This window comes from Chlamydotis macqueenii, chromosome 11 (assembly GCF_036417535.1).
Source record: "Chlamydotis macqueenii isolate bChlMac1 chromosome 11, bChlMac1.mat, whole genome shotgun sequence".
NCBI classification, from domain to species: Eukaryota; Metazoa; Chordata; class Aves; order Otidiformes; family Otididae; genus Chlamydotis; species Chlamydotis macqueenii.
The window spans coordinates 14188712-14205820 of NC_141566.1; the positions used below are offsets into that span (position 1 = coordinate 14188712).

General features: G+C 51.8%; 1 protein-coding gene across 1 annotated transcript; it reads right to left on the reverse strand.

The window, feature by feature from the left end:
• Positions 1–1459: 1459 nt before the first annotated feature.
• Positions 1460–12945, reverse strand: FRMD7 (FERM domain containing 7). Its single transcript, XM_086756460.1, has 12 exons — positions 12889–12945; positions 8633–8737; positions 8252–8294; positions 7069–7147; positions 6234–6331; positions 5976–6090; positions 5638–5785; positions 4375–4470; positions 3953–4116; positions 3651–3719; positions 3485–3560; positions 1460–3284 (listed from the first exon to the last, which is right to left on the reverse strand). The coding sequence occupies exons 1-12, from the start codon at positions 12943–12945 to the stop codon at positions 2265–2267; spliced, it is 2070 nt and encodes a 689-aa protein (XP_086612586.1). The 3' UTR covers positions 1460–2264.
• Positions 12946–17109: the final 4164 nt, after the last annotated feature.

Below are 17109 nucleotides of genomic sequence, written 5' to 3' on the forward strand. Positions count from 1 at the left end.
TTTCAGTTATTTCTTGACATGTGAGCCACTGCTTACTGCGATTGTTCCTTTATTTTAGTCAGTCCCAAGAAAGCTAGCTTATTCAATGAGCTTAGCTTGAAGATGTTAAATTTCTGTCACTTACTCATGAGTTGCTTTGTTCCTCTGCTATTGTTGACCGTCGTATAGGATGTGCAAAGGCACAGTGCACATGCTGTGCCCCAGTGGTCTCTAGTCAATGGAAAAAATCCAAAAATAGTTCCCAAGTCCTTGTTTCTCTCTCTCAATCCTGTTTTCCCAGCATAGTCCTGAATGCCCAAGCTGGCAGCTCCTGGAGATTTGGGCAGTGTGGCTGTACACTGCTCCCGCTCAGTGGGACTGTGTGTCTGTTCTGGGACATGCTCCAGGTACAGCTGACCTGGGCCAGCCTTGACCTGTGTCTCCACCTGCTTTCAGGAGCTAACAGCAATTGTAGGTCTGCCTGTGTGCTTAAGGTGTAGCTCTTTAAGGGAAATTCTCTGAGTCTATTTGAAACTCTTTCTTGAATTTCAAGTTTTTGCTGCTTTTTTCCCCCCTCTATGAAGTCATGCATATAGACTGCCGTACTTAAATGCTGCATTGAGTGGTGGTGGTTTCTCTTTCCAAGCTGCAGAGCTTTGTGAAAGGGAAGAAGCAGTTCTCTATAACCACAAAGTTTATCCTTTTTTTTTCAATAGAACATAGCTCCAGGGCTGCTTGGGAGCTGGGAGGTGCCTGGGAATGGGGGCTGGGGTGCCTGTGGGGCTGAAAGCACAGATTAGACACGGCAGAAGGAGTAACCCAAAACTCTGGTGTGAACAACTGGTTTTTATTGTTCAGCTTCTAAAACAAAGGACAGAGATGCGTAGGGTGAGCAGTATTCATAAGCCCAGTTCTTTTTACATTTTAACCTATTTTCTGTCTTTGCCCTAGCTTCCTTGTTTCTGAAATCCATTCTAGCAGGTTGCAGTGGTTTCTCAACTGTGGATTTACTGGGGTGTCCATCTCCTTACAGTCACATCCTACAGAATCTTACAGAGTTCTTCTTGACGAAAAGTAGCAAGATTCTCCCTTAAAATAGTACAGAGGTGCCATCATTCTCCAGTTTTCTGAGTAGATTTTGTGTAGGTTTAGGGTAATAGTAAGTTTTTGTGATAAAAATACTTCTAAGAAACATCTTTATACCTTTCCCTTCCAGGGAATGAATAAATCAGGAATCCCCCTCCTGCCACCGTGGGGATGGTGAGAAGTCCAATCTCCTGCTCGCTCTTTATAGCCAGAAACAGCTCTGGTAGAAATAGCATCGCACTCATGTAGCAAAAGCGCACGTTTCAAAACACCATGGTTACAGCAGACTTCCTGATGCCAAGGGTGAGCACCAGCTGCCTGTTTCTTTCCTGTCCCCTCCACAGATCTTTTACCCTGTGTTGCTTAACTGAGGCCTGATTTGGGGGAGCAAAGGCCTCCCACCCTGCACCTTATGTACCTCACTCCTCCAAATTTAAGCAGGGCACTGAGGTGCTGGGGCTGTGGAGCTGTTGCTGGAAAATGACAGCAGAAAATGACAGCTAATGGGCCTAAGAAAAGCGGAGCAGCGGACCTATACAGTATCATTCATTAACCCACTTCCCAGAGCTCACCATGGGATGCTGCTAAATGATTTACAAGCACTGCTGAGATGTTTCTCATCTCAGAGATAATGCTCTAAACCAGTCAGCGATAAGACAGAGCAGTTTGCTTCCTCTGTGGCTCCAAGCATCGCAGGGAGCATCCCATGCATGCAACCTTGAACCCACTGGACCTCAAATACCCTTCCCATCAGTGTGCTTCCCTGCAGCTGTGAAAAACAGGTGTTTAAACTCTTCCATGAGATATCTCTCTTCTTTTTTCTCCCTCCCCCATGATGAAGGCTCTGGGTGACGGAATCCTCATGAGCCCCAAGCATAGCCAGCAGCTGCCCAGTTGGGGAGGAAGCAAGGACTTTGCAGGGCTTCAGGAGAGCCCTGGCTCCTTGGGCTGGAGCAGGACGCCCACCTGTGGTGGCAGAGATGCACCAGCTTCCAAGCATGGTGCAGGGGTTGAGTACTGCTTCTGAGTGCTCCCCTTTTGTCCATTAACACATCCTCTATAGCTAAGAGCACTCACACAACACAAGCCCATTACAATGTTTCACAAGCAATAAGGAGCCCTGCAAGCACGAGTGTCACCCTTCTGCAGCCCCAGGTCAGTGCTGGCCACCTCTGCTCCCTCTGGCCAGTGTCAGGCACCTAGGTGAAATACCTGGAGGCCCCCCTCGAAGTCCTCTCTTCAGCAGCACCAGTGGCAAAGGACACCTCCTCATCCTCTTCATCCAGCTGGAGGCTGCCGGAGGACAGCCGCACCCGGGCCATGGGTGACCGCAGCACCCGGCCGTACAGGGAGCAGTAGTCGGCGGCCAGGAGGTCGGAGTCAGAGTCGCTGGACTCGGTGCTGCTGCCCACGTAGCGCTCGGCAGAGCGTCGCGGCCCTGACGCCAGCCCTTGCTGGGCCGGCACGTGCCAGAAGACGCCTGCTTTCCGGCTGCTCAGAGCAGGGCACGGCCCCAGGGGCCTGAACTCAGAGCCATAGGGGAAACGGATGGTTTTCATGTCTGACTGGCTCCAAGACCGCTTGGGAGGCTGCTCCTGAAGGCCGTAATCGAAGGAGCGAGCCAGCGATCTGCTCTCCCCCACCGGTGCCATGCTTGTGCCTGCTGCCTCGCAGTGAAACTCCCTGGCTTGGGTCCCGCTGGGGCTCCGCCTGGGTGGTTTTGCAGCCACAGGGCTGCATCCCCCGGCTGTGTCCTCGCTGGGTGCCGGTGCTTGGCACGGGGGCTGCGGAGGCCTGTCCAGGTAGAAGAGAACCTGTGGGGCCAGGGCAGTCATGGACGGGGGGCACGGCACGTCTGTGTACACCAGCTGCCGGGCGCTCACCTCCCGCATGTTGCCCACCGAGGTGCTTTTACTGTTCCCGGTGAAGTGGTGGTGGGGCCGAAAGGAAGTCAAGGGGTTCCTGGCACTGAAGAGGTCGGTGGGCTCCCATGCTCGCTCCAGCTCCAGCTCAGCATAGAGCAGGGGGAAGGCAGATGAGCTTTTGGAGTGGGGCAGGAAGGCTGGGGATGCTTCAGGCTTGGAGCGCTCCAGCTCAGCAGCGAACGTCACCTCCACGGCGGAGTTCCGGCGCTGACTGTCCAGTGTGGGCTCGGAGGTGTGCACCCCATTGGCATGGTAGGAGCTCCGGCTGCCGTAGGCCAGGCGCAGCTCCTCCACCTGCGCAAGAGCAGAGGGTGGGTGGGTGCCCAGACTCCCCAGCCAGGCACAGGGGCAAAGCAGGGCAAGCAGAGCCGGCTGTGAGCCCACAAAGCCCAGGGTCTGGCTTGGCCTCCAGCTGAGCTCCTTCAGCTGGGGCCACAATGCCAAGACCCCTGCCAGCCCCGGCGCTACCTCTCACTGATGCCAAGGGGAAATACCTGCTTGGAGACGTCCGTCAGGAGGTCCGGGGAGGAGCGGCACTGCCTCTCATCATAGTGGGATGCATAGTGCTTCCTGCAAAGCCAAGAGCATGGGTGGGTGTGTGGCAGGAGAGTGCCCACTGCCCCCTTACCCAGGCACTGCCCCCCTCCATGCCCCCTGTACCTCTCGAAGGGCAGGCTCTTCATCTTCGCCTTCCTCCCATGCTCCAGCAGCTGCCGCTGCGTCCTCCCACTGCAGCAAGGGGGAAGAGGTGAGAGCAGCACCATCAGCCCCAGCCCTTGGCATCCTCGCATGCCAGGGGAGGCAAGGAGATGCAGCAGGACCGAGGCAGCCGTCTCTCCAGGAAAAGTAGCTGTTGGGCATCATTGCCTGGCATCCAGCCAGGTCCCACATAAACGGGAGGCTCTGAGCTACCCCCACGCCCTTCCTGGCCTCATCTGTTTGGTTTTCCCCTGGGATTTTACCTGTAGCGGAAACTGGAGCCCTTGCTACACAGAAGGGCTTTGGGCTTTGACTTGGGCTCTTCAGACAGCCTGAAGAAGGCATGGTACTCCACGCACATCTTCCAGAAAGCCTTGCAGGTGTCCCGGCTCACCATGGTGAACTCCAGCGTGTCCTTGCACAGTGCCTGCATGACCAAAGACAAGCGAGCTCGTGTCAGGGGTGCGGGGGCCGGGCTCTGCCGTTTGCCCTCCTGACCCCCTCAAAGGATCTCACTGGGCTGCCGGTGGCTCTGGCCTCTGGGAATACGGGGGTGGCACACACTGTGCTCATCCATGAGCAGCAGAAATGGATTTTATTCAAAATCAGGGACTTTGCATGGCTGATCCTCTGTCCACAGCTGCCTGCTCCTGAGCCTGGCAGCTGCCCACAGCATGGTACTTACATAGAGGTTTGCATGGAGCTTGATGAGAAAATGCTTCCTCTTGAAGCTCAGTTTACGAATTTTGGACCAGTTGAATGTGTTGATCTTTGTATTGCCCTGCAAGGACAGACACAGCAGTTACAGCAGGCTGGGACAAGGGAGGATTGCAGAAATAGAATGGGTCAAGACCTGAGCTTGTAGGCCACTACACAAGACCCTGAGATGGCTCTCAGTGCTGCTGAGGTCTGGGGAAGGGGTGCCAGGATTTGGTGGTTGACCACAAATTGGTCCCAAAAGTGGGAATTGAGGTTCAGGGCTTAACTCTGCCTACTGAAGCCGTTTGTAAAACTCCAGGATCCCAAGATGAACCCCCACAGAGGTCAAGGCAGGGAGTCCCATCAGTCCCAGCTTGAACATCACATGCGTTAACACAGAATCAGCCCCCCAAAAGATGCCAGACCTTCTTCTCTATTAGTGGGAAGTGTAGCAGAGCTCAAGCTCACTCCTTTGCCTTTAGACCCAGCTTAAGCAGGCTGCAAGCGTACCTTACCCCTCATTATCATTACACATCAATTTAGATGCAGCCGCACAACGCTGGTGTCACAGCAGGACCAGGTAAAATTGCATTACTCCATGCTGTGGCACAGAGACCCTCTCAGCTTTCCGGGAGAGCCCAGATTTTAATGAGCTCACAGATGCTCTAACTATGAGTGAGGGGTGTTTATGGCTCTGAATAAATAACCAGGTCTAGCAGCGCTAATTATGAACAGCAGACCCACAGTTAGGTTTTTTTTTTTTTCCCCCTGCTCTGGCAAGATGTTCCCAGGTTGAAATTAGCCGGTGTGGGAGGCAGGCGCTGCTTCACGCCGGCTGCAAGGAAGTCTGTATTTATTCTGCAGCTATGCTGTGATTACAGTGTTATGTAATTGCACAGACGTGAGGTGGCTATTTTTGCTGGAAGATTACACGGTGAACACATGTGAGGCAGCCATGTAACCTGTGGTGCTTACACGGCCGCGCTTGCCATGCCAAGGGCCAACAGAGCCGGGGCAGGCACAGTGGCACGCAGCCAGCTCTGATGGGGGCTGTGGGGCTCAACCCAACAGCAGTATCCTGGATCTTCACCTCTGTGCCTAAGGGCTCACAGGGTGTGCTGCCTCTTGCTGGATTTGGGAGGGTCTGGAGTACACAGGGAGGAGAAGGGTCCCCCACCGCAACAAGAGGTGATGTCCCTGGGGAAAGGCCGCCCTGGTGCTGGCAGCGCACCTCGAGCCCAGGGCTCACCCGCAGGACCAGCACCCCCATGTGCGTCACAGCCAGGTTGATCTGCGTCCCCTCGCCGTCGCTGGCAGGGTGCGGGCGAATCCCGTACATCTCCAGCTTCCTGGCCACATCCAGCAGCTGAACGTCCGACTCGGCCGGCGTCTTCCCGCTGGAGACATAAATGCACAGGAAAGCGACAGGAGTGAGAAGGGAGCCGCTGAAATGGGCCAAAAAAAAAAAGCCATTATGAGTGTGTACTGGCATCGCACACATCCTGCTGCTGCTGAGGGAGACAGCCCCCTTGGCACGTGCCCATCGGGTGCTTTGGGTAGGCGGCCATGGTGTGGAGCAGCCCTTACCTGTGTCTCCGGTGGTAGTGCATGATCTTGTTGTCCAGGTACTCCTGGTTGGGCAGATACCTGTGGGTCGCCAGGTGCTGCTGGTCTGTCTCCTCATGGAAGTCACCCAGCTCGGCTGCGGGGGACACAGGGAGAGCCTGGGTTAGGCTGTGAGGGGTCGCTGCAGGGGGAAAGCCTGGCTGCACAGGTGAAGCGAAGGTCGGTTGTCCCCCTCCCCAGGGAAGGGGCATGGGCCCACAAGCACTCGCCTGCCCTTACACTGCAGTAGGTGGGAGACGAGCAGCGCTGCGCTCTTGTCGCTGCAGGGCAGCCGCCCCAGGGCCAGGTCCTTCTTGATCTGGAGGGTGAAGAGGTACCTGGGGAGGGGACAGGAGCACGTCCTCAGAGAGGGGGCAGGCTGAGCACAGAGCCAGGTGCCAGGCTGAGCCCCGAGGGCTCTGCTGCAGGAGGGCTGGCTGACCCCACAACTCTCGCTGCATTCACCAATGTTTCAACCCAAAGGCTGCAGGTCCACAGGGTCAGGGGAAGAGCACACAGCCCCCACCGAAGGCTGCAGCTGGGCACCACCATGACCACTATGCCCTGCCATTGAAATGTCCATTAGTAGGTTTCAGAGTTAACATTCCTTTACGCTTTGGAGGGCATTTGCATCTCTCTGGGCTAATGTTCTTCAGAAGCACCATCTTAGTTTTATTCTTAGTTCCTATTCACAATGCTTTCTCTAAAACAGAAGAGCTGACAATGTCATTTTTAAAAATAAAATTAAGATTCTTCTTTCAGAACACAGCTTGAGGCAGGAGCTAGACTGAGCAAAGTAAGCAAAGGACTGGGTGCCCAACTGCAAAAGCATTTGACAGTAAACAAATCGCAGCCTCTTAAGACTGCTGATCCTTCAAGTGGATTTTGTTTAAAAATGGGATCAAGAAAAAATACTCTCTTGGCTTTTGTTTTTTAAAGCACAGCATTATTTCAATGCTTAAAATAACCACTGCTAACAGACAGGTTCGGGTAGATGAAGATAAGTAGTTAAGTGCATGATTCACAATTGCAAAATTATAGGTGTGGTAAGAAAGTAATAGAACAAGTACTGTACCTGGTCAGCTCTTCTCTCAGATGGCCAGGGTCCACTGGGAAAAATTTCACCATAAATTTGAAAAGAACCTCCTTAGGATCTTAAAACACAACATCTTCATAAGTTTTCTTTTACATGTCTATGGAAAACATTTACAACTCTCTTCACACATCCTTACAGAGTAAATTACTCTGGGCTCTTGAAAATCAGAGCTGAAAGCCCTGAATATCAGGGACTCCAGCCTGCCCCACACCACCTGCCCAGGCCCCTGGTGTTATCAATGGAAGTGAACAGGTAGTTGGGTTTCGAAATAATGCTAAAGAAAAAAACGTCCCAGCAATTCTTTACATGGCAAAGGTCCCTGCCAGATTTCCGTGGAGTGGTGCCACACATGCTTGTCTGGAGTGTGGCCATCAGTGGGGCTGTGTGTTAAATCCAGCCCTCCAAGCACTGGGGATGCAGTAGATCTGCTGGAGGCTGTTTGGGCAAAGCTTTTTTGTGGGATGAGGGAGAGCAAGTGGCCAAGCCCGAGGCAGAGAGCATGGAGGGAGTGAGGCAATTTTGTAGGCACCAACTGTCCCAGGACACAGTGGGAAGGCTCAGGGGCAGCCGGAGGGACAGGGTCCTGCAAGAGCAGGCCAGGAGGGACATGGAAAAGAAATTCGTGCCAGAAATAATCCCTTTCCTGGTGTACTCAAAAAGGGGAGGCTTTCCCCTTTATCAGGCTTTCCTCTTACAAGGAAATTCATGCAAACCCTGTCCTGCAGCCTCCCCGGGGCAAATACTGGGGTTGTGCTCTCGACCACCTCCTTAGTCATCATGTATTTTGGGAAAATATCATCTGGTTCATTGCAGGGGTGGAAACAGGCTGGAAGGGGCATTGTGTGAGCACTGGTCGTGGCCACGGCAGGGGACGCTGAGCCTGAATTCAGGTCAGACTCCACGGCATCTCTGAGCAGCAGCACGGGGTGGGCTGGGGGCTGGAGGGGCACGGCAGAGCCTGCAAGGCACGCATTAACTCTACAGGCTTTTAGACGGACTGTGGTGTCTTTGGAAACAATCCTACCCAGCCTTGTGCTATAAAACAAGCTCGGGTAAATGCTGGAAACCAGGGCCCCATCCCCCAACAATAAAGGCTGGATGAACGTGCCTGTGCTACTCTGTCACTGGCAGTGACTTAGAATTTTATTCTTGAAATACTTACTTTTGACTTGCTTTGTTATAGGTTTCAGTGGTTCCAGCCAGACCTGAAATAAGACAATGAAGAGCTGGGTGAACAGACAGCGCAGGAGGCAGAGGGAATACAAACAGCAGCATCATGCTAGAATGCAACACGGAAATGTTGGCCAGCTCTTCTGCTGCGGCAAGCTGTCCGGCTGGGCACGGGTGGCTACAGATAAACCCCATGGGCTTTGCCAACCGGCTTGTGACTCCCCTTGTAGCTCCCATTTTCAAAGGGGTTTTGGCAGCGTGGCAAACCTTTCTGTTGAAATCTTCCACCCACATCTCAGGGAGGTGCTAGCAAGCCCCCAGCCGTGCAGGCGGTTGCTGCGAGGATGCGGCAGAGCGTGGCACCCGCACTCACGTGGTTCCCAGCCTGGCTGCGAAACTCCAGCCCGAAGTACTCCTTCTCCACAAGGTTGAGGTGGCTGCAGGTGAGGCTGAACAGCCCTTTTCCGCAGGATTTTTGCTAGCAAACAAACACACCACAGAAGCAGAGGGTTAGGCAACACTGAGAGCAGTGGTGATGGGATGTCAGTGAGATGGAGAAGTTGTTTTATCTCCCTGCCCTCAGCCCGAGCAGAGCTGTGGGATTTTTCCTGATCATGCTACAGCAGAACCTTACTCAATAAATGCTGTTGGCTTCAGCATGTGGGACAGGATAGCTGCATGCTGTGTGCCATTTAACTCTGCTCTTGGAAATCAGATTCCTTCTCATGGTTTCCCCCCTTTATTAGGGAACATAAACCAGGAAGGAAAGGAAGAGAAAAGAAATCTTGCTTGTGGCTCACCTTTTGCAGCCAGCACTATCTGGGCAGCTCTAGCCCTGGCAAACCAGTGAGCGATCCCTGGGGCGAGCATCCACCTGAACCAGGGACAGCTGTTGCAAACGTGCTCCATTAAGAACAAACGGGAGCAGGCCCCAAACCTGTGCAGCCAGCCCGTGTGCCCCAACAGGCGGCGACCGAAGAGCCAGGGCCAAGCTGCTGTGATGGCTCATGGTGATTAACATGAACAGGACCCTGTGGAGATCCTGCACCTTGGGCCCTGGGTAACCCATGTGCTTTAGCAATATTGACTAAGGGAGGCCAGGCTGTAGTTATTCCCAGCAAACAGAAACTCTTGGAGGGTGTTTCGCTTGACTTTTTGCCATGTTGTGTGACACGGCTGGAGAACAACCCTGGAGGCCCTCGATTTTGGAAAATGCTCCAGAAAGCACCAGAAATTAACCTGGCAGTGACCCACCCCCAAAAAAAACCCTGCTACTCCTTAATCAGCTCCTGAAAAGCAGACCAAAAAATGAGTGTGGGCTGGTGCCAAAGCAGGTTGGAGCAGAGAAGATGGGTCAGACAGCTGCTAAATTACGGCATTTTGGGTGAAGGCAGCAGCTGCTCCCAGCAGGGACGGGAGGGACCCTGGCTGCTGGCAGTGATGCACGCTAATAACCACCTTTCACGGCTTCTCCTGGGATGAAATTGCTGGCTCCGTGCTGAAAGGCTGCTGAAAAGTGATAGTGTAATAACAGCATTCGCTCTGCAGCACTCCTGGTTTGCCTCAAAATTACTAGATCACAAGGGTAATTAAAACAATTCTAAATGTTTATTTCCAAGCTAGAATTTTCTAGCATGAAAGGCCTTGGCCTTTGTCAGGCAGCCAGGCAAGACACACATTTCTTACTGGGTTATTACCCACCACGTGTCTGCTGGGAGCGACTCGCTCTTCTCCAAGCCAGGCATGTCCCTGTCCCCAGGAAAACCTGCGCGCTGGGGACACGGCCCTGCTGAAAAGCCAAGCCTTTCCTCTCATAGTGTGCTGCTTGCAGGTGTCTCGTCCTGGGTTTGTGGGGTACTGAGGCCCCAACCCGTGCTGCTGCGAGTGCTGGGGTACGGTTGTGCTGTGTGTGATGAGTGGGGCTGGTTGCCCCACATCTGACCCTAAATGTGCCTTTGATGACACTGCAGGGCCAGGTTAGCACCCACAGGTAGAAACCTCTGTGGAGAAGACAGTGGAAAGAAGAGGCTGCGCCCTGGTATTTGCTGTGATCTTTCCCCACCACCTTGGGAGATGCCTCCCATCCAGGCATGCTGGTGTCTTCTGCATGGTCGCAGCTGGCATGCAATGCCATGCACCAAAAGCCACCAGCTCCAATTCTCCCTGTGCCCTGGCTGGATCAGCTTGCGTGCAGCCAGCTCTGCCCACCTACTGTCAAGGAATTCCCACCTTTACCCATCATAACGGACATGAGACCATGGGAAACTTTGTCCTTCACTTAGCCCCAGCAATTAGTTTTTCTGAGCTTATTGGGTTTGCCTTTTCTTCCTTTTTTTTCCTCTCCACTGAATCTTGCCCTGTAGCAAATGCCACTAGCAGAGATGCCCAGGCTTTGTCTGCCCAGGCTGCAAAATGGTTCATCCTTTCTGTGTTGCTCTGGGAAGGCTCCTGAGGCTGTCCAGGCTTGGGATTGCTTTGTTTAAATCCTTTCCAGAGAGAAGAGTGATTTATCAGTGAGAGCACATGCTAGGTCACAGCTCTAGGTATCCATGGGTGGAAGGAAGAAGGGAGGTGTCTTTGCAATATCTCCTCTTATTGCAAGAAACCCATCAAAGGCCAACCTGTGACTGTGCCTGCAGCTGGGCACAGGGGCAGGGGATCCCAGTGCCCTCCCAGTGCAAGGCCCAGGGCCCGCTGGCATGGCTGACAGCATCCCAGCAAAAGTCCATCTGCCCCATGGCTGGGCAGAGGGGTATTCAGCAGGGAAGACACAAGAGGGGATGTTCAGATATGTGCCAGGCCCCTGCCTGGGAGCTCAGGCCTGGCTTGTCAGTGCCATCCCAGGAGCCACCTCCAGTGTCCACCCGAAGGAAATCCTGGGAGCTTAGCAGCCGTGGAGAGGGTGCCAGGGCCTGGCTGTTGGCACGGGTGTAGATGGAGCCAGAAGCCTTCCTGGGCCAGCACCCAGCACCGGGAGATGAACTCAGTCCTGTGCAGAGCCAGACTGGAAATCAGACCTCACCGCACGTGCTGGCCGCTGCGGTACACACGTGGGGCAGGCACAGATGCACACGCCAAGCGCGAGGCGGAAGGGGAATCAGGCCTGCTGTATTTTCTCTCTTTTTGATTTTTCCCTCCCATTATAGTCAAGTATCGCACATTCAAAAGAGCTTTCCAAAGTGAGGAGGAGCTTACGAAGAGTTGCTTGAAACATCTGCTCAAAACTTAGCCCAAAGCGGTCCTTTCATAATGGAAGAGTCACTAATTCAACCGCTCATTTATCGTACCCATACAGCGTCAAATGCATAAAATGCCTGAAAGGAGTTTCCAGTACCATTCCATGCTAAAAAAGGAAATGACCAGGAGTTCCTCTAATGGAAGATATTTGCTGCGATAACATGTCATGCAGAGCTATAGTGCTGTAAGTGTTTTGGGCAAATAAGAAAGCAGAGATGGAAAAAAATGCAGCAACATTGTACCGGCAGCATCTTTTAAATTGTCTCTCACTATGCCCTGATCTAATCAATATGAAAAAAAAAATAAAAGGCATTTTGAAATGACTAGTCTCATTTTTAAGCTGACTCTAGGTCTAGAATACACGAATTAAACTAAATCAAACAATTTCCATACCGCGCCAATGGATGGAATTGCTTTACAATCCTCTTTTGTGCAAAATGCTATTGCAAAGAAACAGAACGGTGCATCAGAGAGCAAGCAGTTCTTAGGCTACGGTACAAAACCAGAGGGCAGGATAGTCTAAGAAAGAAATATACCAGAACTAGAAAAAAAATAGTTTTATATTAAACACTCTGGTCCCATCGGAGATGTAGGTAAGTGCTAGAACAGATCTACTTGAATTAGCTAATTCAATTAGCTACTGTAATTATCAAATCCTAACCAATAGTAAAAGCTCAATCACACTTGTAAAGAGATGTTTTTCTAACACATAGTTGAGACATATCTAGTTTCAGTTATCTATATACACATATATATATAAATCTAAGACCAAATATATTAATCCTTAACATTTAAAACCTATTTCAGAGCCAGCACATATTAAATGTGAATCGTTAATGACAGTGTGTTGTGGGACACTGTCATAAAGGAATAAGATACAATGAGGGTTTTTCCTCAGCTATTCAAAAGATCACACAGTTTTCTTTTTCAACTGAATGCCCAGGAAGAGATGCATGCAGATGTTTCTCAACAGGGGTAATTTGGTTAAACATGCTATTTTTATTCTGTTCCCAGATTTTTCTTCCTTGTTGAATGCTTACACTGGCAGCCAGACAAATGAGAGAAGAATTTTATACTTGTCACTTCATATTAGCTGATTTCCAAAAGATGACACCAGGTAAGTAAAAGCCATTCTCCCTTCTCTCCTTCTTTATAAATAATGCCAATAACAGGGGAGAGCGGGAGTGTATTAATGACAAATGACACTTAGCAATCAGTGCTATAACCCCTTCTTTTGGATTGCAGGGTTTTTTGCTTTGTTTTTTGTTTGGGAATTTATTTTTTTTTAAGCTGAAAACCAGAAGCTATCAGACACCATGAAATCCTTCAGGGCAGCAATGACTTCAATAATTACCACAAAAAAACTCCAATAAGAATATGATACCTACTTACATCAACTACAAAGATCTTCTGGGAGTCATCCAGAAACTGGACTTTCAGGTGCAGCATCCTCGAGCATGTGGCTGAGCGTGCGGTGAGCACGGGAGTCCTAGCGATGTGAGCCGTGTGCCGGGAAGGGAGCCCCAACTCCTCTTGCACACATAATTTCCCTCTGAGCTGGATGGAGACTGCTGCAGTCACAGATGTGGAGCGGAGGCTGGAGCAAAAGAACTGAATGCCTGAAAAACAAGTGGGGGAAAAAAATACTGATACCTCCCCTGGTTTAAATATCACCACTGCATTAAAGGGTATGTCCCCCCTGTGAATTCTGGGTGTATTTACAGCGGAAAGGCTGTGCAGTGGCTCTGCAAGAGTGGCACTAATGGGGCTGAGACAAACACCGAGCGTTTACAGCTGGTGGTGAGCAAAACGATGGCAAAGCAAGCCCACGCTCTGTACGGCGGGTCGGGGAAGGAGACCTGAGCGGCTCTCCTGCCGAAGTCTCCAAACAGCAAGTGTCGCCTTTTCTCCGGACTAGTTAAAGTGCACAAAAACACCAGCTGTGCCAGCTCCGTGAGGCGGGCAGGTAAGGTCCTGTCCACCGAGCAGGTGTGTGCCGACTGGGCAGACAGGCTGATGTGTTTCACTGGAGACTGGGAAATGTTTCCATCCAAACCTGAAACCAGGTGGGAGTCCTTCCCGAGGAGGCAGAGGAGGACCTGCTGCTAATCCTGGCTCGCACTCTGGTTTGGCAGCTCAGTGAAGTCTCACGAGCTTTTGAGACAACCTGGTCCCCATTTCACCCCAGAAAAGCCCACGTCCCCACACACGTGGCTGTGCTGCCACATCCCAGAAGGGCAGCTAACACGGGACCAGCGAGGAACCACCTCATACCCTGAGCACCAGTGTCAGCTGCCCCCCCTCGAAAGCCCCCAGGGCTCAGCCCAGGCTCCCGGGTGCAGGCTCCCTGCAGTGTGATGGGTGCCTGGGGCCTACCCTTGCGCTGCTTCTCTGCCCCAGCTACCGCGGGGACACAATGAGCCGCCTGACCTCTCTTGTCCGGCAGAGCCTTTCCTCACCGAGCATTTGGATGAAGGCAGCGTGTGGGCAGGAGCTCCCCACTTGCAGAAGCAATGCCAAAAGGCAGGTCACAGGGGATCGTTACTGCTGCTGCAGGAATCGGGAGTCTGTGGTGCCAGAATGAGGGAAACGCACCCTTGCAAACTGAAAAAGCCACATTAAGTGCTGCGGAGATTTTGCCCATTGCTTCTTTTCTGGTTTCCACTGAAACATCCACTGTAAGTCACTCCAGCCCATTTGCTGTGGTCCCTCTTACACTTTCCAAATATTGCTGGGGATGTCAGGACAGAGTCTGTCAGGGCACACACATAGCTGTCATCTGGGGTGCAGAGAGGAAAAATGCAGAGAGCTTTTAGCTACAGAAAAACTTTCTAGTCTTCTACTAACCAGGACAAAAAGAAAAGAAGCATAGAAGTTAAAGTAAATCTGTTTTGCTATGTGAATCCGCTCCACAAAGCAGCTGAGCTCATCTGCCAGCAGGCAGGAGGGGCTGGCTCTGCCGAGTGCGCAGGCACTTGTGTACGACGACCAAATTTCCAGTGCTGCCCTTGGCCCGGGGTCTGAGCTCTTTGTGTCACAGGAGAACGGCGGTGTCACAGAAAAATAATCTGGGGAGGGGGGCTAAGTGCGCTTTCCCTCTGCAGTTTTAAGTGGTTTTGCCATCAAATACTGATGGGCAAGGAAGAAGGAGCGCTGCAATCCTGCGAGAGGCTCACAGGTCACAGGCACAGCTCTGCCACGGTGGCACTGGGAGCACAGCAGGAGCACTGGAGTGGCAGGAAGGATGCACAGGGGTGCACAGGAGCCCCCAAACCCCAGAAGAAGAAAAGCCTCCCTGCTACAGGCTTTCTCAGCGTGCAAGGGGCAATGAACCTGGGCTCCATGGATGATATCAGAAGCTGAACACCAACTGGCCAGGTTTGTGGGTGGAAGAGAAGGGTTTATCTCACTACCGTGGCATGAAGGAAGGGGATTGCGTTGGGTTTATCAGGGCCTCTAGCCGCCCTATAGAGCCGTTGATGCAGACAGCATGGAGTCAGCAGAGGCAAAGAAGGTAAATGGGGACTTTTTTGGGTAGGAGGGTAAAGAACAAAAGAGATGTGGGACAAGCAAGTTCCACTTGGGACACAGAGATTGTTGCTGAGAGCAGGGGAGATCCCCTCTCTAAGAGACTTATTTTACCCCCACCCATCTCCTTCTTCTGGAGGTGACCTTGGGGCCAGCCGGAGCAGCACCAGCACCCCAGGAGGAGCAATCCTGGCTCCCAGCCTGAGTCGACCTCCAGCCAGGCACATCTGCCCTCCTTATCTGCAGGAGCAGGGAATAATGTGAAAATGATGTGGGAAAGTGCAGAAAAAGTGAAGGGCAAGCGCAGTCTTACCAAAAGGCAGGGAGGGAACCCAGAGCAGTAGCAAGGTCTGAGCAGCGGCATGTTGGTGCAAGTACTGCTTCAGGGCTCTTTGCCCAGCCAGCTCGACCCTTGTTTTTAAGTATTCTGGACCTTGCCACCACCATCCTGCATTGCACCAGCTCTCAGGGAGGACTTCAGTCCCCCGAGTATCTGACCCTGTATTAGGCTGGATGGTATTGCACTGAATCAGGATCTTCAGCCTCTCAAATACCCTGGTGTTTGTCAGGATGGACGAAGCAGAGCAAGAAAAAAAACTTCCTCCCAAACCCCGTTGCCCCTTTTCCAAGGTGAACTTTCATACTGGCCTTTAGGGTTTGTTCCTCCGTTAGCCCTGGAAGCAGGGCCAGCCTGCAGGATGTCTGATGGAGAATCAAGTTGAGGAAACACCCCAGACCTCCCCAGTCCCTCCCTGAGTCAATCCTGAGGGAGGTGCAGGCTCTGAGACAGCAAACTCTGGTAGAGAAGAGACCTAACACACTCCTCCTCCACCACTGTGGCCGTGGCTCTGCACACTGCTGTACCGCGTGCTTTGTCATCTTCAAATTCAGTTCAGAGGAAAGGAAAAGCAGATGGATAGATAAAGCCACGGAACAGAGATGTGCCAGGGGATTTTAAACACCATAGTCCAAAAGGCAAGAACCTTCATCCAGCTCATTGCTCAGAAGGAGAAGCACTCACTCTGTTTTCCACACTCAAAATATTTGCTGTTGGCAGCTGCTGGAGACAGGGACACACCTGGGTGGACTTTGGCCTCTGGTGGCCTTTCGTATGTTTACATCAGACCTCCTCTTCCTCAGCTGGAGCTGCCGGGAGAACATCCACATTCACTGTTCACCCAGCCATGACCGTCCCAACCACAGGGCCCGTGAGTAACACGGCCACTTGCGCGCCATGGCTGGGAGCAGGCTCAGGCCCGGCCAACATTCTTCTGAACAGCACTCAGCACCCAAGAGGGATATCATCAGCTGGTTAATCAGCCCAAGGCATGGCACCAACACTGCAAAACAGGGAAACCTCTTTCCAGAACAGAGTACCTGCAGCTTTCCTGCTGCCACACCAAAAGGAATGAAATATACTCAAACAAAAGTATTTTCAAAAAACTAAGCCTGAAAGAACTGAGTTTGTTCAGCTTTAAAAAAGAAGAAAGAGGGAACAACGACAGTCTCCTGATACATACAGGGCCATTCCAGGAGGATAGATCAGCTGTGTTCCCAAGCTATGGGGAAAACAAAGGACTTGCTGGAAATTGCAGGGAAGATGTAGGAAAGACCCTTAAATGGTGAGGGAGGAGAAATACTGCAGCAGGCCGGAAAAGCCAGGGGTGACTCAGACACACATCTGTTAGGGACGGTCCAGGCACGCCTGGTCCTGCCTTCAGACCTTTAACAATGACTATCACTTTTCGTTGACTTCACAAGTCACATTACATCTTGAGCCCATCTCAGCCATTACAGTTGACTTGCCATGTCCCGCCCTTCTAAAAACTTCTGCCTCAGAACCCTTCTATTTATTGAATATAATAAACAATGATACATTTCCATTGCCATCAAATTTTGTTTGCCAAACATCAGCTGATAGTCTGACATCACTGTGCTGAAAATTATTACTCGTGATTGCTGGGAAAAAGGAAATCACTGCATTTTTTTTTATTTTGTGTTTTGTGGGTTTTGCCCTTTAGCTTCCAACTACAGGACAAGACTTCTCTGACCAGCGTTTTGTTTTGATACCAGAAGGTGACATGA